Consider the following 21,387-nt stretch of genomic DNA (forward strand, 5'->3'; position numbering starts at 1 on the left):
ACCCTAGGACCATAACCTGAGCCTAACGCAGACACCTAACTGAATGAGCTACCCTGGCCCCCCTCTAATGACAGGTTATTAAGAATGAAATCTCTTATAAAATTACATAGATTTTATTGTTGTCAGGATTAAGACTTTATTACTGCAGATCATTACTATGATAATTGATTTAACTAGTTTGTTCTTTGGTATGTAAAATTTTCATTTTCAGTGTATATTTTAAATCTCCTGCCTCATAATTCAAATTTTTTAAAATTTCTTTTCAGCATAACAGAATTCATTGTTATGAATTCATTGTTATGCACAACACCCAGTGCTCCAGGCAATACATGCCCTCCATAATACCCACCACCTGGCCCCCACCCCTGCCCCTTCAAAACCCTCAAAATTTAAAAGGGTTTTGTGAGCTGCAGACCTCAAAAAATGTGTCACAATCTCTAAAGAGGATCGTTAGAAACTTTGCTTCAAATATTTGATCCTGAAAGACTCAGTGAAAAAAAAAAAAAAAAAGAAAGTGTATCTTTTATAGAATCACAGTGGGTACTGCTGTCTGAGCTTCTTAACGGTTTTCAGAGAACAGAGGAACATTTCTGTGTGGCTTTGAAATGTATCATTAACTCGATTTTGAAACCCATCCAGTAATCAAACTTAGTTAATCATCTCAATATATTGTGGTAAAAGCTGGAATCATTTAAGTTTTTTAATGTTTCTTCCAATGCTGAAGTCAATTTTGATCATTGGGATCCAGTGAGACACTTAACATCTTGAATTATTTAGCAACTGTGTTTTTGTTATATTGTATAAATACAATATTTAATATCAATGCTATATTTCTCTGAGGTTAATATGAATCTGTTCTTTTTCTTCCCATTTTAGAAGAAACACAAATTTAACGTTTGTTATCCTAAGGCTGACACATGGCAGAAATGAAGGAGGAGAACTGCACCGCCATGACTGAGTTCATCCTTCTTGGATTAACAGATGTCCTTGAGCTGAAAGTCTTCCTCTTCCTGCTGTTCCTCCTCATCTATGGAGTCACGGTTTTGGGAAATCTAGGCGTGATTGCCGTGATTCAGGTCAGCTCTCAGCTTCACACTCCCATGTACTTTTTCCTCAGCCACTTGTCCTTTGTGGATTTTTGCTACTTCACGATCATCGTGCCGAAGATGCTGTCCAATATCTTATACAGGGACAAAGCCATCTCCTTCCTGGGATGCACGGTGCAATTCTATTTGTTTTGCACGTGTGTGGTAACTGAGGTCTTCCTGCTGGCTGTGATGGCCTATGACCGCTTTGTGGCCATTTGCAACCCACTGCTGTACATGGTCACCATGTCCCAGGATCTCTGTATGGAGCTGGTTTCCTGCTGCTACCTCTGGGGGATGGTGTGTTCTCTGATCCACTTGTGTTTAGTTCTTGAGGTCCCATCCTATAGATCAAATGTGATTAACCACTTCTTTTGTGATCTACCCCCTCTCTTATCACTTGCTTGCTCTGATGTCTCTGTTAATGAACTCATGGTGTTCATTGTGGCCACTGTCAATGAGATCATCACCATTGTGATCATTTTCACCTCCTACTTGCTGATTCTTATCACTATCCTGAGGATGCGCTCTGCAGAGGGAAGGCACAAAGCCTTTTCCACCTGTGCTTCCCACCTCCCAGCCATCCTTGTCTTCCATGGAACTATTCTTTTCATTTATTGCCGGCCTAGTTCTGGCAATAGTGTGGATACTGACAAGGTGGCCACTGTGTTCTACACCATAGTGATTCCCATGCTGAACCCCCTCATCTACAGCTTGAGGAACAAGGATGTAAAAGAAGCTCTCAGAAAAGTGGTGAGCTCCAAGATATTTTCCTAGAAAATATTTTCTTAACAGGACTTGGAGTCCCAAAGTGGAGGCTTGGAGGCTGGTAGAGGGGTGAATGTGTGGACTGTAGTGTTTGAGTGGAGGGAAGAGCCAGGAGGTAGGTGTTTCTGAGTGATTCTTTTTGATTCATTTGTCTTTGTGTCTCTTCACTTGGCCTCAAGTTGAAATGAGCACATTTCAAACTTGAAGTCTACCTCTTTACTTTCCTTCAGTCTTTCATGTCTTAAATGGTTATTAGTAATGGATCCTTAAGATACATTTAATTTACTCTTTAACCTTCATGAGCTTAATGAACAGTGCTTAAAAATCAGTTTCTTTCATTATGTATTATGGAAATGTTAATCCTTTCCAAAGTTGAATTCTTCCTATTTTCCAATAAAGAACACATCTTTTCCCAACACTTTATATATGCAATGAGATTTCCATATGAGTATGTGTCTTTTTAATCTTTTTTAAAGCTTTATTGCTTATTTCTGGTTTTCTTTATTATTTTTGTTTTTGATGTTACAGTGTCTGGTGCTTTTGGAACTTCAGATATGATCTCAACTGAAATAAATGGAAATAATACTAATTACTTCCCATGAAGTTACATGTCATGTGCAAAGAGTCTAGAATGACCTCTGGCTCACAATTAGTTCTCTCCTTCCCATTCACCCACCCTCCATTTCTTATATTGTACTTTTATTACATATCTACTGTCTGTCTTATATATACACACAGACTCACATATACACACATATATAGGAGTGTGTCTATATAAAAATATCCCCCCACAGGTATACTTGCCATCACTGAATAATCATTCCTATAAGTACCTGCATCTCTGACTTAGGTCATCATTACATTGTTTGTTTGTTTGTTTGTTTACTCTAAGTCTCCCTTCTAACTTTCCATTGGAATAGAAAGCTGTCACTTAAAGGTGAATTCTAACCTATTTGTAGAACACATAAGTATTTCATTTTTAAGGCAAATTATGGAAGGAGCCCAAATGTCCATCAACTGAAGAATGGATAAAGGAGAAGTAGTGTACATATTATGTGAAATATTAATCAGCTATCAAAAAGAATGATATCTTGCCATCTGCAATGTTGTGGATGGCACTAGAGAGTATTATGGTAAGGTAAATAAGTCAGTCCTAGAAAGACAAATATCATATGATTTCACTCAGATGAACAGAACAGAAGAACATAGGGGAAGAAAAAGAGAACCAAACCAGAAAACAGACTCTTAACTCTAGAGAAGAAACTGAAGGTTGCTGGGGTAGGGGCAAGCAACAGATGGTTGAAAATAGGTAATGGGTATTAAGGAGGACACTTGTGGTGAGTACTGGGTATTTTATGTAAATGATGAATCACTGAATTTTATACCTGCAACTAATATTACACTGTATGTTAACTAACCAGAATTTAAATAAAAACTTGATGACCAAACTTATTATGATATTTACTAATAATACTGGCTTGTGAGGTTCTTGAACATAAGACTATGTATATCTTTCCTTGTCATCTATTTCACTAAATTTTAAATACAAAAATGATTGTTTATTTAACATCTACAATTTCTCAGTTAGCAGGGACGAAAAGAGAATAGGAATAGCATATATTGCACATATACAATATACCAAAAGATTCAACAAATTTTTGAGCTACTATTTGATGTCGCATACATACAAGGTATGTTGTTAGGTACTCGAAGCAATAAAAAGTGAAATAAGCTAAACCTAAATAGTTTAGATTTTTTCAGAAATAATTTCAGTGTGGGGGATACAAATATTTACAAGTTTAGAAATATTAGGTGTTTCACAAGCTTATAATGAGAACAAAAACAAAGAAAATGTGTTCATATTCTGTTTCATCATTCCTTTTTACCACTATCAATCAGCATAAATATATTACTAATTTATATGGTCACTTGAACAAAAGCAGTCTCAATTCTCTTCATAAGAACTCCCTAGGCATTCTTCATATAATTATTGAATAGATTTCTTGTACATATTGAGAACCATTTGCTTTCCTTAAATGTTGTTTTATTTTTTAAAATATTTTAGTTATTTATTTTAGAGAGAAAGAGAGAGTGCAGACAGGAGGAGGGCAAAGGGAGAGGAAGAGAGAGAACCTCAATCAGACTCCACGCCGAGTTCAGAGTCCATGTAAAGCTCAATTCCATGACCCTGAGATCAAGACCTGAGCCAAAATCAAGAATCCAACCTTTAACCAACTGAGCCACACAGGTGCTCCTTAAATGTTTTAAATTACCTGCCATTTTTTAATAACCTAAATAGATAAGTAATCAAAACTAGATTATTGTGTTTATTAGGAAGAATTAATTTTTTTCTAGTACTAATAATATTTATTATGAAATGGCAAAATAGATATGAGTTTCTAATTTTCAAAATTTTATGACGTAATATTTGCCTTTCTTCTATCATTAATTTTGTTTGGATTATTTATATATTCTTTGTCCTATATTATTTGTTTTTGGACAACTCCCTAATTAGTTCAGAAAATTATTGAGAGAGAAACTACTCACTATTTTGCTTACAGTAAAATAAAAACTGCATAATAATCTTATATTGGCTCATGAAACAATTTTAATGGTGATATGATTTTTAAAAATACACTAAGAAATTAAAACAACTTTATTTCAGAAATTTGTATATATAATTATATCCGACAATATTTTATATAATCATATATATTCACATATATGAAATTGCCTTCCTTTACACATTATCACTTAATTGATTTGTGCTTAACTGGAACACTGTAGAGAAGAAACAGAAAGATTATAGTGTTCCTGTTTGAAATCAATGATGAAAATGAAAACTAAACTATGGAATTTTAATAGGTACTTCCCAGGGTTTACAAGGAAATTTAGGTCTTCAAATAACTATATTAGAAAAGAAGAAAACTCTTAAAACTAGAAACTTAGCTTCCACATCAAGAAATTAAAGAAGAAGAAGAAAAGAAGAAGAAGAAACAACAAAGGAAAGAAATAATGACTAGAGCACAAGCCAATAAAGTAGGAAGATGAAGAGCAGACAAGACCAATAAGCTTATACTGTGAAAAGATTAATATAATTGACAAAATTTTAGCTAGAATTACTATGCAAAAAAAAAAAAAAAAACAAGGAACAAATTACCACAATCATTGAGGAAAGTAATCTTAAGTAAATTAAAATAATGAATAGTATAAAAAATTTTATGCCAAAAATTTAGTCAAGTTAGATGATACAGAAAAAATTGTAAAAGATCAATTTATCAAAATTGACAAAGAAATAGAAAGTCTGAATAGATATGTAACAATAAATTTGATTTCTAATAAAAATATTCCCTCCTTCTCCCTACCAATGTCCAGGCACAGATGGCTTCACCTTTTGTTTTCATTTTTCTTTAATTAAAATATAATGTATTATTTGCCCCAGGGGTACAGGTCTGCGAATCATCAGGATTACACATTTCATAGCACTTACCATAGCACATACCCTTCCCAATGTCCATAACCCAACCACCCTATCCTTACCCTGACACCCTTCAGCAACCCTCAGTTTGTTTCCTGAGATCAAGAGTCTCTTATGGTTTGACTCCCTCCTGATCTCATCTTATTTCATTTTTTCCTTCCCTATGTGCCAGGACCCCCTGCCCTGCCTCTCAAATTCCTCTTAACAGAGAGAGCATATAATAGTTGTCTTTGACTGAGTTGTTTTCACTAAATAAGTATATAACAATAGTATCATTATGTTTATTTTTTAAATTAACATATAATGTATTATTAGTTTCAGGGTTATAAACAATAGTATCAATTGTTAATTACCTCATTTAGATGACAGAGGACATGATGCTCTTTCCAGTTCATGCAGTTATGCTGGTATTCCAGCATACCAAAGCCAAAGACAAAGTGAGGAAGAAAATGCAAACCAATATCCCTCATGAATATAAACACAAGAATTCTCAAAAAAATATTATATCCAATCATGAAATAAAACAAATGCATTAAAACATATAAAAGGATTATGAACCATGACCAAGTGAGATTTATCCCAGAAATGCAATGTTGGTTTAACATATGAAAAACAATGTAATACATCACTTACATACAATAAAAGGCAACAAAATCACATGGCCACATTATAGATGCAGAAAAATTATTTGGCACCAACCAGCACCCATTCAAGATAAAATTTACCAGTAAGGAGAAATAGAGGAAATTACTTCAATCTCTGTGGGATGTCTACTCTCAGTACTCAAACAGAGATTGAAAGGTCAAAGATGCAGCAGAGCAACGCCAAGTTGAGGTTGTAGTCCCCGGGCTGCCATGGTAGCAGGCCAGCTCTCGGAAAAGAAAGGGTGAAAGCCAGAAAAGCCAGCCCCACCCCCAGCAAGAGCCCATGTCTGTCTCACAGTCAGACTGAGGTGTTAATAGATTGATAACTATACATAGAAAGATAAATATACAGATTAATAAATCAATCAGTCCACCAGTTACCCAGATTTAAAGTAAACCTGATTTTATTCACATTATACATGATCTAAGAGGAAAATTCTAAGCAATCCACACACATCCACACATGTGTGTACACTGTATTAGAACTATGAGAACTAATAATCAGATTCACCATGATCACAAAATATAGCATCAATATTTCAAAATAATCTTATTTCTTCACAGTAACACAATAAAATACCAATGTAACACTAAGAAAATAAGTTCTTGAACACGTCAAAATATTTCAGTGCTTAGAAATGAATAACAAAAGACTACTGAGAAACTGAAAGTTAAATATTGTAATTGATACTGGCATATGGTGAGCATATCCTAAAGCATAATAGAATTGAGAGTCCAAAAGTAAACAGATTTATGGTTTACTGATTCTGACAACCTACTGAGGCAGTCTCCTGGAGATGGACAGTCTTTTCAATAAATGGCAATGAGCAACTGGGTAGTCATATGCAAAAAAGATAAATTTCAACTTACCTCACACCATGCACAGACATTAGCTCAAAATTTGGGAGCAAAAAGTGCAAGTTCTATAGCTGAGAAAGGATGTGTGCCCATAATGTATAAAAAACACTTACTAATGGAACATAGAAAACCAAGTAAGGCAAATATTTAGCTAGATGTTGATAGAAGTTGTAACCTGAAACAGAAATTGTGTAAAATGGAAAGAGGGAGAGATGCATGCCATGAGTTGCAGGTGCCCTGAATGAGGAACTAAAATATGAAAAATGGCCTTAAGAGCACCAATAATCACAGCTCTTTCTTTCTTTTGGCCCACGGATTTCTACTCATGGGGCAACACAAAAAAAGATAGTTGGTGAGAATTTGTCTTCTGTTTTGTTGATTATGAGAGGTGATTTGGGAATGGAGAACCAAAGGGAATGTCTCCTCAAACTTGGGTGTTATCTTTGGCACAGTGATTTTAGGACTATATTATGTGATAGTTGAGAGTGTGCAAATTTATTTACTCGAGATTATTTGTTGACTACATATACCTTTAAAAATGTATGTGTACAGCCAGTGATACACAGAAACAAATAGAATCCTGTCCCCTAGAATGATATTATAAAGTCAGAAGAAGAACACATCTAGAAGAGAGAATTGATGTAGTCCCTTCAATGGCTTCCAGCATTGGACATACACTGAAAAAAAAAATGCAACCTCAGAAATCTCTCTGGTTTGTTCTTTTTATCATACATTGCTATGACTGGAAAAACCAGAGGGTTGTAATTGCTTTCACTGGCTATTTATTTTGAGTTGATCCAAGAAGCCACTGTCTGTGTCTTTGTCTTCTTCTTTATAAGATGGGCATGAAACCCAGAACTGTTTCCTGGCTGGTTACTAGGACCCTAACAGGAATTAATACTTGCATAATATTTAGAAGAGTTTCCAATTTCTAGCAAAGACTCAAGAAGTGTGATCTAGAGTTTTCTGACCAGCAGCATCTTTAATTTTATGGTATTTTAAGGAATTCTGATATGATATATGTCACTATGCCCTACAGGAAGGAACTAATGGATTCTATCATGATATTAGGAAGGAAGAAATACTCATGCTATTTCCTTATGGCCTTATAGCTGTGTCCCACACATATGACACTTCGATATAATATCACATAACACCATGAAGGCTGGGAGGTGGCATATTTGGTTTTAAATAGTCGTTTCCCAAATTGGGATAATTTAAAAAATAGATTTCCTGATATGTCATAAAGATTAATTATTAGGTAGGTTACACGAAACATAGTCTCACTTTAATTTTTATGTATTTTGTTATACCATAGGGATTAGTAATTGTTTGGGGGCCTAAGGAGCCCAATTCCCGGGAGCTTAAATTACGGGATAAGTCTCAGTCTGCTCTACATGTCGTACCATCTTCTGCACCAGGGAGAAAATGTCTGTTACTCGGGTCTGTAAGCTAGAACTAGACTCTGGTTACTTGAAAATAAACATGAAATTATGTTCCCTGTCAACATTATTTTAAACATGTATAGAACTCATCTATCTTTTAATTAGATAATAATAAGAAGATTCCTGTGCAATTACTATTTGAAAGGCTTTTTGTGTTTTAGTATTTAGAAACACTTAATGGTGAATTTAGCACAATTTTCTTTATAACATCAAAAATGTGTATGAAAGAATAGAATAAGCAAATGGTAACCTTCTTCGTTCATTCTCCTCTGTTTCTTGTTAACATTTTTTTTTTTTCAGACCAGTTTCTGTGATGAAATCAAGAATTTGTGATCATGGAGAGGCTCTTTCATTGTCATGCTAATGCCAAGAGTTGCAGTCACCTGCCCACCACACTGTTCACAGACAGTCAATACCTGTGAACTCACTCTGCTCAGAAAATGAGATTAATTCTTTTGGAGTTGTTTAGAAGTTGACATGAAATAATTTCTTATCAACAGCCTAGAACATTCAGAAAAAAATTTAACAAGTTGGCTTTCCTGTTGAACTGGGAAGCCCACAAATAACTCAGGTACTTTGTTTTGGTTTGGTTTTGGTTTTGGTTTATCTCTATTCTTGGCTGGATAATGAAAAAAACATGACTTCCGGAAAGTGATATACTTCTACTTCTTTAAAGATAGTTCAATATATGGAGAAAATACCAAGTTATTCTTCTAGTTCAGAACGTCTTCACGCATTTTTCATTACACGTACGTGCAGAGGTCACGCGTATACTCCTCCTGCTCTTTAGAAGGGAGGGCAGAGAATGGAGTCCCTCCATGTCTATTGGGCTTTTCTTTAAGGAAAGTTCTCAGTGCTAGATCCCACTGTTTTGAGTAGACTAAATAACCACTTTTCCCAGCCAACTGCTTAGAAACTTGAGAGAGTTTTCAGGCACTTCTGTTTGGCGTGGGTCAAGGATGAATATTTCAGTATAGCCAAATCAAAGCTATTGGTAACAGACCTATCTGATGTATTCATACCTCTCTACGTACATCTTTATATACATTTACATATGTACACCAAGTAGACTATTTGGTATCTCGTTTCTTTTTTTTTTTTAATTAACCACCAGCATGATAATTTTCTCTCCTAGATATGACCCACTGTAATTTAATAATTGCCCTATTGTTGATCATTCACATTTTCCATTTTAACATTATTAACAATACTGAAATGTAGAGTTTGATTAGTGTTTCACAATTTTATTTAAGGTGATGAAATATTTCTCTAACTTATTAAGAATGAAATCTCTCATAAAAATATATAGTTTTAAAAATATATATATATAGTTTTTATTGTTCTCAGGATTAAGGCTTTATTGCTGTAGATTATTGCTATGATAATTGATTAAACCACTCTGTTTGGTGTAAAATTTTCATTTTCAGTCTATATTTTAAATCTCTTGGCTCATAATTTGAAATTTATTAGTGTTTTGTGAGCTGCAGACCTCAAAAAATTTATCATACTCCCTAAAGATGGAATGTTAAAAAAACTTTGCTTCAAATACGTGTTCCTGAAAGACTCAATGAAAAAAAAAAGTATATGTTTTATAGAATCACAGTAGGTGCTACTGTGCTGGCCAAACTTCTTAAGGGTTTTCAGAGAACAGAGGTTCATTTCTGTGTGGCTTTGAAAATCATTGACTCTATTTTAAACTTGATCAAATAATCAAACTTAGTTAATCATCTTGATGTATTGTGGTAAATGTTGCAATCATTTAAGTTTTTTAATATTTCTTTTTTTTAAATGCTTTTGTTGATGCTAGAGTCAGTTTTGATCAGTGGGATCTACTGAGACATTTAACATTTTGAATTATTTGACAATACTGTTTTTGTTGATTCTTATAAGTACAATATTTGCTATCAATGCTATATTTTTCTAATTATTATTAATCTGTTTTTACTCCCTTTTTAGAAGAAACACAAATTTAACGTTTGTTATCCTAAGGCTGACACATGGCAGAAATGAAGGAGGAGAACTGCACCGCCATGACAGAGTTCATCCTTCTTGGATTAACAGATGTCCCTGAGCTGAAAGTCTTCCTCTTCCTGCTGTTCCTCCTCATCTATGGAGTCACGGTTTTGGGAAATCTAGGCATGATTGCCGTGATTCAGGTCAGCTCTCAACTTCACACTCCCATGTACTTTTTCCTTAGCCACTTGTCCTTTGTGGATTTTTGCTACTCCATGATCATCGTGCCAAAGATGCTGTCCAATATCTTAAACAGGGACAAAGCCATCTCCTTCCTGGGATGCACGGTGCAATTCTACTTGTTTTGTTCCTTTGCAATCACTGAGGTCTTCCTGCTGGCTGTGATGGCCTATGACCGCTTTGTGGCCATCTGTAACCCACTGCTGTACATGGTCACCATGTCCCAGGATCTCTGTATGAGGCTGGTTTCCTGCTGTTACTTCTGGGGGATGGTGTGTTCTCTGATCCACTTGTGTTTAGCTCTTGAGATCCCATCCTATAGATCAAATGTGATTAACCACTTCTTTTGTGATCTACCCCCTCTCTTATCACTTGCTTGCTCTGATGTCTCTGTTAATGAACTCATGGTGTTCATTGTGGCCACTGTCAATGAGATCATCACCATTGTGATCATTTTCACCTCCTACTTGCTGATTCTCATCACCATCCTGAGGATGCGCTCTGCAAAGGGAAGGCACAAAGCCTTTTCCACATGTGCCTCCCACCTCACAGCCATCCTTGTCTTCCATGGAACTATTCTTTTCATTTATTGCCGGCCCAGTTCTGGCAATAGTGTGGATACTGACAAGGTGGCCACTGTGTTCTACACCATAGTGATTCCCATGCTGAACCCCCTCATCTACAGCTTGAGGAACAAGGATGTGAAAGCAGCTCTCAAGAAAGTACTGGGATCTAGATTACCTTTTAAAAAATTATTTTCTTAACTATACTCAGAGTTTCATCAGAGACTTTTAATGAGTGGCTGATTTTGAGTGGATGTGAACAAAAAGTAAAGTAGGAAAGGATTTTATGACCTGGGGGCCTAAGCATGCTTCTTGCTTTCCAGTTGCTTATCTTATTAAACCATATGTTATCTCTTTATGGATCATTTGAATGCACTTGTTGCCTTTTCTGCTCTTCTTCAATGTCTGATTACTTTGAATTGGTTGGTGTGGTATTGTTAGACTTGATATCTTACTTGAGAAAACCATTACATTTCTCACAAAGTACACATCGATAGACATGTCTTTTCATCATCATTAGAGCATGTAACCTTTTTTTTACTAAATTAATTTCATTTTTTTACATGGAATGAATGTACATCTGTCTGATATCCTATGTTTTTTAATAAAAAGTGAGTAAATTTATGTGTATTTTTATTCACTCTTTAATTATTTTTACCTTTGCAATATTATAATTTTAAGACTTTTAAAACTTCTTTCAGGGGGATTAAGAAGCACAAACTTCAAGTTATAAAATAAATAAGTCACAGGGATGAAAAGTACAGCAAAAGAAATACAGATAATAACATTGTAATAATGTTGTATGGTGACAGATGATAACCACACTTCCCAAGGTGAATGCACAGGAATTGTCAAATAATGACATTGTACCCCTAAAACGAATATAACATTATATGTTGAGTATACTTCAATAAAAAAAAAAAAATAACTTAAAAAAAAAAACCTTTTGGCCTACAAGGTAGAGATAATACTCTAATTTTCTAATGAGATTTACATGAAAATTTAATGATGTATCTTAAATTCTTGCCACTATATATGGTATATTATAAGTGATTAATAATGTATTTGCTGATCTTGCTATTGCTACTTTTAGTTTTACCTTTTTTTCTCTATTCTATCTTATTTCTTAATAAATGAGTTAGATCATGTATTTGATGGTTTACTTTTCTTAAGTTTCTGGGGTTTTGTTAATTATTTTTGTTTTGTTTTGCCTGATACTATTTTAGTCATTTACTATATTTTTAAGCCTATTGTATTCTAAGCCTATTGATTGCATTAATTTCCTATGGCTTCTAAAAAAATACTATGCCTTTATTGGCTTACTACAATAGACTTTATTCTCTTACAGTTCTAAGGGCAGAAATTTGAAATCAGTGTCACTGGGCCAAAATTAATGTGTCAGCTGTGCCATACTCCCACAGGAGGTTGTCAGGGACAACACCTTCCCTTATCTCTTTCAGTTTGTGGAGACCACAGGCATTCTTTGACTTGTGGTTGTATTATTTCAGTCTTCAAGACTGGCATCTTCAAAATTCTCTACTCTTCATCTTTCCTACCTTTCTTGCACATACACCCACGCACGTGTGTGTGTGTGTGGAATAACCTCCCCTTCTTCTTTTTTTTTTTTACGATTTTATTTACTTATTTGACAGAGAGAGAGAGAGAACAATAGGGGGAGTGGCAGAAGGAGAGGAAGAAAGAGGCTCCCTACTGGGCAAGGAGCCAGACATGAGGCTCCATCCCTGGACCCTGGGATCATGACCTGAGCCAAAGGCAGAGAGTTTATTGACTGAGTCACTAAGGTGCCCCTAGTCTCCTTCTCTTGTATAAGATCATCTGTGAAGGCATATACAGCACCCAGATAATCTAAAATAATCTCCTGATATTCAGATCCTTACCCTAACCACATGTAAACACCCTTCCTCCAAATAAGGTGGCATTTACAGGTTCCATGTATTAGAACTTGATATATATATAAAGGTCCATTTTCAAACTTAACACACCCACCTTTTAAAGGCCAAAGTATGATTTATTTTTCCTGTATTCTTGCAATGTTAACACCTCGTTTTCTTACTTTCTTAGGATTTCATTTTATATTTGTTATTGTTTATATTTTTATTGGAATGGGTTATTTAAAATAACATAGGTCTTTGATGCTTTAATAAAGTATGATGGACATTGGATTTTTAAATAGCTGGGTCCAGGTTCGGAGCTTAAAAAGTGATTTTGAGGAAGATAGTTAAACTTGCTTAATTTTGAGTCTCTTAAATATAAACTGGAGATAAACTGCCAGCCACAGGGTTATCACTGAACTTAAACATAATAACTAAATAACTGCAAAAACCTGGCTTATGAAATTCATTCTTCCTAATGTTTCTTAAAAAGACATCTTTGAGGGGCGCCTGGGTGGCTCAGGAGGTTAAGCCTCTGCCTTCGGCTCAGGTCATGATCTCAGGGTCCTGGGATCGAGCCCCACATTAGGCTCTCTGCTCAGTGGGGAGCTGCTTCCCCCCCATCTCTGCCTGCCTCTCTGCCTACTTGTGATCTCTCTGTCTGTCAAATAAATAAATAAAATCTTTAAAAAAGAAGAAAGACGTCTTTGATATGGTCATTGAGGAGGGTATATGCTATGGTGAGTGCTGTGAATTGTGTAAGACAGATGATTCACAGACATTTACCCCCTGGGGAAAAAAATTATATGTTAATTTAACAAAAGAAAAAAAAGACATCTTTGAGGGCAAGAGTTATTTAAAAATATTCCAATAAAGACAGCTACTCATTATTTATTTTAATAAATGAATAAATATTGACTAATAGAATAGAATATATTGTGATTTGATGAAAATATGGCTCTGTATTGCTTTTCAAATGTTCTAAGTGGAGCAAATTTCCCACATCACACAAGGGACTTTGGGTTTTAAGATGAAGGTAAAGTAAACATCTTTCTCCTTTGGTCCTCCAACTGGAACAGAGTTTCTCCACCTTGGCACTCTTAGTCAAGGTATACCATACACACACACACACACACCCCTAGCATTATCACTCTTCATGAGGCAACACATCTTCTCTAAATCTCATTTTCATGTCTGCAATTATGCCACACACTTTCCAATCTTTATGCAATTGCTTATGTTGTTTCTTTTACCTTCTCTCATGCACTATTCTTTACCTGACAAACTTCTTAAATGTGTAGTGCAAATTATCCTCTTTTCTGTTTTGCCACCTGGCATACAAATTCACAGAGTATATGTATTTTTTTAAGTTTATTTATTTAAGGAAACTCTACTCCCAACATGGGGCTCAAACTTATGACTGTGAGATGAAGAGTTGCATGTTCTTCAACTGAGCCAAGCCAGTTGCACCTAATAGATGTATTTGTTAAAGAAATATTCTCCGATCTATGCTGGCCTTGGATGGCCAGAATTCCACGTGTAATAGACCCACACATAGCACATATCAGAATGATTAACTTCATTCATACTTGGTTTTCCACTGATGTTTGATTTTCAAGGTCTTCTAATTCTCAACAGCCAGATAGATATATTTTTGCTTCTTTCTAGTTTTTCTATTATCCTATCACATAGAATACTACTCTGATAGTTTGATAAATTGCTCTAAGCTGGTTAAATCAAATTAGACAGCAAATAATACAATCTAGTTTGTATATAATCTACCATTTCAAAACTAAAAATAGATTTTTCTTTGAGACATCCTCAAGATGTATAAAAACATATTGCATTGTTTCATATTGTTTTTAATCAATTCCTCATAGAACTGTTTAATTGCTCATGTATCTTTTCCCACTGGGATTTTCATATCAGATTTTGAGTTCCTGGGATCCTAGGTGAGCTCTGGAAGCTAACCTCAAAAGACTCTAGGCAAATATAAAAGGTCCCACATTATCTTAAGGAACCACTATCTTCCTAAGGGAAGCACAGGTTTCTTTTATGAAAACAAAAGTACTGCCCAAATGGATTACGGAAAATGTTGCAATGGGTTAATTTTTTAAATATTTAGCTGTCAACACTGATTTTTCAAGTGAAAAATGAATTGATGCTGACAACAGTCTCATAAGAAGGTAAATGAAAGATAGAATCTGGTAAGTGCTCTTCACATAATCCTGGGATATCAGAGTTGGGCAAGATTTTAAGTGCTCATCCTATAATTATTTATTTTACATGCAGGAAACTGATGTTTTGAGAATATATGTGCCCAGCATAACACAGGTTTTAATTCTCAAGGCATTTCCAACAAACACACCACCACCAACAAAAAAGCACATTTAATGGATGATAGTCTTAAGACAATCTTTAGTATTATTGGACTCAGATTAGAAATCTAACTATAAACACAGGGTTCATTGCCTATTATTTTCTTTTAAAGTTAAGCAGACTGAGATATAAAATAAAGGCTCACCCAATTTGTATATCATATCATTTATTCTATCCTGTGGTTATGTGTTGATATGAGCAGTTATCAATACACAGGTGACAGGACGGGGGTAAGGTTAAGGGAGTGGATTTGAGGGAACAGAAAAAAAAATGGTTTACAAAGGTAGGGACTAGGGCTCACTATAGAGAAGTGACTACAGGAATAGGTAATTTTGCTAAACACTTTTAGAGTTCATTCTCATTCTCACCTGCCAGTTACATAGAAGAACAGATATATTTGACTCCTCTTCGGACTCTTAATTTTTTTCTCGTATTCCTTTCCTCTTCTATTGTTCCCTTGACTTTCATATTTCATGTTTCAATTCTGAAAGCCTTTTTTGGTCTTAAAGTATATGACATCTTTGAAAGATTATTACAAGTAAATATTCTCTATATAAGTGGATTTTTTCAGTACCTCTACTTCTATGATTAGAAATTAAGGATTTGGGATGCCTGGTTGACTCAGTCGGTTAAGCATCTGCCTTCCGCTCAGGTCATGATCCCAAAGTCCTAGGATCGAGTCCCACATCAGGATCCTTGCTCAACAGGGAGCCTGCTTCTCCCTCTCCCTGCTCTGCCTGTTCTGCCTGCAGCTTTCTGTGCTTCTGCTCTCTCTCTCTCTGACAAATAAATAAATAAAATCTTTGAAAGAAAAAAAAAACAAGAAAAATAGAAATTAAAGATTTGGTAGAAAATAACTTCAACAAAAAAGTGGTTGTTCTACATGGCTCAGAACCCAAGCTTATTTAAGGATTGTCCTAAAGAGGAGCCTCTTTCTTTCATGCCTACTTTTTGATAATAATTTTTCATAATTTGCAAAAAAATGAATGGCACAACAAAGAAACATTTTCATCCACCTTTGCCTTTCTAGCCACTGACTATATATATATATATATATATACATATATATGTATATATATATATATAGTCAGTTTTTTTTTCCTTTTGCCTTGCTAGCAGTGGCCATTGTTCCACTTTTAGGTCGATCTACAATTTTGCCTCTCATATTCATAGACAGGAACAGATGGGATGTCACTCAATGAGAGTTGATATTTTCTAAGGAGGATGCCATATATATTTCAGGAAAGGAGAGTTCCAAATAGTTGACTAGTAAATCTGAGATGCTTCTTTCTCCAATTAACACTTTTTTTAAGATAAAGTATTTGGAGTGAGATGGAATATAGGAGATAAAAATGGGAATATATATGAAAACTGAGTGTATTTAAATACTGAGCTTGTAAGGAACAGGGAATAATTTAAGGGTTTAAGAAGAAGGAAACACATTACAAAATCTCTTTTATACAGGTGACTCTTATAGTAGTTTATGGATACATTTTGGATCATGTTTGGAAATAAGATGGGAATTAGAGAGAATGAGGCCAATTTAGAGGTTTGAATTGAGGAAAATGAGGGATGACATTAAATAATGGGATGTGATGACAAGAAAGAGACATTGGATATTTGCCACATTTCACAGATTGAATCAATGGCTCTTGTTCGGTTTTGAGGTAGAGGTTGTTTCTTATTTGGACTAGCAATGGAGGTGGTAGAGATGAATACCAAGATAGGGATCATAGAAAAGGCATAAGTTGTAGGAAGTGATAGTAATTAAATTTTGTTTTAAGCATGCTGAAACGTACACATGCTTATTTGGTAGTTCACTTTAGTTGGACAAATGCTTTTGGAATGGGTATATGGAAACTATCACTGTATACCTAGTATTGTAAGAAAAGGTGCAGAAAATGTAAGGAAAGTATGCATGGTGAGGAGAGAAGCAGGTTGAGAATGAAGCCCTAGGAAAGTGCCACGATGTATGAAGGAGACTGAGTAGGGGTATACTGACATTAGTACTGAAATCAAGAGAGGTATATAGAAGCCATAAGAGAAGGGGGTTTTGAGAAGAAAGGAGAGGTCAAAGCTCTTACATGGAGTAGAGAAATAAAGTTCACTACCTAACAAAAAAATCTTTGGATTTGACAGTGAAGGTATAGTTTGAGATTGAAACAAAAAGGGTTTTAAGTTGTTGGCATAAAAATCCTATATCAGTAGGCTGAAGTGAGAAAGTGGAAATCAGTGTAGATGTCTGTAAGAAAATTTTGGCATAAAATAAAAGAGAATAAATAGAAATAGATACAGAGTAATATTTTTTAAGGTGAGATTGACTTCAATGGTACATGCTGCAAGTTTATGAAGGAGACATTAGTAGTAATAGTATAAATATATTAACTGATATAGATAGTCAGAATTGGGTGCATAGTTGCAAGGATTAACCTCGGGGCACCTGGGTGGCTCAGTAGGTTAAGCCTTTGCCTTTGGCTCAGGTCATGGTCTCAGGGTCCTGGGATCGAGCCCCACATCAAGCTCTCTGCTCAGCAGGGAGCCTGCTTTCCTCTCTCTCTCTGCCTGCCTCTCTGCCTACTTATGCACTCTCTCTCTCTCTCTGTGTCAAATAAATAAATAAAATCTTAAAAAAAAAAAAGGATTAACCTCATAGAGGAGGGGCATGGAAAGAAAGGGAGAAAGGAGGTCACTGATGAGCCTAAATATTTATATGATGACTTGATGAGAAAGTTGAACACATACTTATTTGTTACCTGATATTTTTCTCTAGAAGACAGAAATCTTCTTCTAGCAGTGAGAAGAAGGTTGCAGAATGAGACGTAGGACAAATTATGAAGTTTTATAATAGTGATTAAAGGAGAAAAATAGTTGTGTGTGATATGCAATAGTAAAGAACAATTTATTCAACCATGTGTGATATGCAATACTAAAGAACAATTTATTCAACCATATATACAATATATATGTCTAACTTTTATACAAATATAAGATGAAACCGTGTCAGTGATTTTACTTCATTTATTCATTAATTCATTCAACTGTTCCAACTGGTATAAAAGATAATGCAAAGAATTATAGAACAAGAATTCACAAATAAATATACAAATAGATAGAAAACTGGCTTTTTCCACAGGAGGGAGGGGAATCAATTATCTCACTGGATTAAGTGTGCATATCTGTAGACAAGTACCACTTGTGTTGCTACTGGTTGTCCAACAACTTTCTAAACTAGAACAAAGACAATGAAAGGCAGAAAGGTAAAGTAGGTAGATGAGGCTTTTTCAACATCTTTTACAATTTTTCACTGCGGAGGGCATGGAAACATTCCTGGATATCATCTTCTCATTGCCTGGATTGAATTTAACACATTTGTGGGCATGAGGATTTCTCCAGTTTTAATCCATAGCTTAAATACCAGAAAAATAAAACAGATGTCTGGATTGACTCAGAATTGCTATGCTGCCAGCTTTAGAACCACAAAAGGACAAGATGGTGAGGAGATTGAATCTGTAGAAGGACATTCATTTAACACTTGCATTTTGATGGGAAAGGTACTATCACTCTCATAGATGACGGACTGAAACTCGGTGGTTCTTTGGCCTGACTGAGGTCTCACAACTTCTGAGCAACAGAGCTGGGATTCAGTGACTTTTATAACTAATGCAGACCTTTCTCTTTTCTCTTTTACCAGTGGATTTCAAACAACTCATAGGATTTCTTTGGTCCTCAGAGGTGAAACCACATCTCAAGGTGAGAAACGTATAACTTCTGCTCCTCTACCTAAATGGGGGTTCACCTGGGCCAGTGATACTGTCTCTTGTGAAAATAAAAACAACACAAGTGGGGATAGAGGCTATTTATTCAGTTTGTTATATAACCATGTGGCTAACCAACATTACTTGACATTGGTGGAAGATGAGGAAGTTGATAAAGAAGTTCAACAACTCATTTGATGGTGGTGTCTCTATGGAAAACAATAGTTTTAAGCAAGACAACTGATGCATTGTCAATTTAATAAAAAGTTGAAAATCTGGGGTACTTGGGTGACTCAGTCAGTTGAGCATCTGCTTTTGGCTCAGGTCATGATCCCAGGGTCCTAGAATTGAGCCCTGCCTTGGGCTCCCTGCTCAACAGGGAGTCTGCTTTCCCCCTCTCCCTCTGCTTCTTCCTGCTGCTCATGCTGTCATTATCTCTCTCTCTCTCTCTCTCTCACATAATTAAAATCTTTTAAAAAAATTAAAATCTGAAAATTTGAAATGCATAACTCTATCCTAGCAGTAGATGTGCCTAGCTGTTACCAGGATGCCCAAGTGGATGCAGAATTCCTCTTGTATCTATGTTGACTGTTTTAGTTCTTATTTTTTTAGTGAATGCTGAGGTTGCTATTAATATTGCCATCATAGCTGTGCCACAACTTCAGAAGTCCAAGGGCACTGCAGAGGATGGAGATTGGGAACCACACTGTGAAGACTGAGTTTTTTCTCTTGGGATTTAGTGACCATCCAGAACTTTGGAGGATTCTTTTTGCTGTGTTTCTTTTTATCTACTCTGTTACCCTCATGGGGAATTTTGGGATGATGTTATTAATCACAACCAGTTCCCACTTGCACACTCCGATGTACTTTTTCCTCTGTGTATTGTCATTTGTAGATGCATGCTACTCTTCTGTAATTGCCCCCAAATTACTTGTGGACTTGGTTTCTGACAAAAAAAACCATTTCTTATAAAGGCTGTGCTGCACAATTATATTTTTTCTGCTCTTTGGTTGACACAGAATCTTTCCTCTTGGCTGTCATGGCTTATGACCGGTACATAGCAATCTGCAACCCACTGCTTGATACAGTTATTACGTCCCAGAAGATTTGCTGCCAGCTTGCCCTTGGAGCATTTTGGGGAGGTACCATGAGCTCAATTATTCACACTACTAATACCTTTCATCTGTCTTTCTGCTCCAAAGAAATTAACCATTTCTTCTGTGATATCTCCCCACTCTTCTCTCTGTCCTGTGCTGATACTTACATGCATGACATTATTCTGGTAGTCTTCGCTGGTTTGGTGGAGGCGATCTGTCTTCTAGCAGTCCTTCTCTCTTATGTCTGCATCATAGCAGCTATTCTTAAAACAGGTTCTGCTGAAGGAAGAAGAAAAGGGTTTTCCACTTGCGCCTCCATCTGACCATAGTCACGATCTACCATGGCACTCTCATTTTTATTTATTTGCGCCCCAGCACTGGTCATTCATTGGATATGGACAAAGTGACCTCTGTGTTCTACACATTGATTATACCTATGTTGAATCCCCTAATTTATAGTCTAAGGAACAAAGATGTCAAAAAAGCCTTAAGGGAAATGATCAGCCGAAAATTGTTTTCTTAAGGAAGAATGAAACTGAGCCTGACAACTTTTCAGCAATGTCAGGAGAAGTCAGTTTAAAAGGATTGTTCCCCAAATCTGTGGGTAATGAGGTCTCAACTACAGAATAGGGCCCAAGCATGACATCAGAACAGAGTCTGTCACATTACCTGTATTATGTCTATCTCTTTATTATTTTAAAGTTGACATTTTATTTTTTTTATTTTTATTTTTTTAAAGATTTTATTTATTTATTTGAGAGAGAGACAGTGAGAGAGAGCATGAGCTAGGAGAAGGTCAGAGGGAGAAGCAGACTCCCCATGGAGCTGGGAGCCTGATGTGGGACTCGATCCCGGGATTCCGGGATCATGACCTGAGCCGAAGGCAGTCGTCCAACCAACTGAGCCACCCAGGCGTCCCTAAAGTTGACATTTTAAATATATATTCCAGGAATAGATTTACCCTTTGCCTAATGTCTATATTTCATATTTTTATTCCTTTTCTCTCCCATCCTAAATGTATTGCGATTATTCTCAATTTTGACTAAGCCATTAAAATACCACAACTCTTTTTTTTTGTGAAAGAAAATAAATGCAATTTACTGAAAACATTTTTCAGTTAATTTTTATTTCCATATAAATATGTGTGCACTGTAGCTTGGCAGTCTAATTATATTCTCTCTAAAAAAATTCTTCCTCCAATTTTAATTACCATATGATTTTTTTTTTACC

The 21,387-nt window shown here is 35.6% G+C and overlaps 2 protein-coding genes and 1 pseudogene across 2 annotated transcripts; all 3 read left to right on the forward strand.

The window, feature by feature from the left end:
• The first annotated feature begins 926 nt into the window (after window positions 1-926).
• LOC125079423 (olfactory receptor 5L1-like) lies at window positions 927-1,862 on the forward strand. The gene has a single exon (XM_047693016.1). It carries the CDS (start codon window positions 927-929, stop codon window positions 1,860-1,862), a length of 936 nt encoding a protein of 311 aa, XP_047548972.1.
• An 8,422-nt stretch (window positions 1,863-10,284) lies between these two features.
• Window positions 10,285-11,235, forward strand: LOC125079841 (olfactory receptor 5L1-like). The gene has a single exon (XM_047693570.1). It carries the CDS (start codon window positions 10,285-10,287, stop codon window positions 11,233-11,235), a length of 951 nt encoding a protein of 316 aa, XP_047549526.1.
• Window positions 11,236-19,675: 8,440 nt separating this feature from the next.
• Window positions 19,676-20,680, forward strand: LOC125078116 (olfactory receptor 5I1-like; annotated as a pseudogene).
• Window positions 20,681-21,387: the final 707 nt, after the last annotated feature.

The sequence above is a fragment of the Lutra lutra genome, chromosome 10 (genome assembly GCF_902655055.1).
Source record: "Lutra lutra chromosome 10, mLutLut1.2, whole genome shotgun sequence".
NCBI classification, from domain to species: Eukaryota; Metazoa; Chordata; class Mammalia; order Carnivora; family Mustelidae; genus Lutra; species Lutra lutra.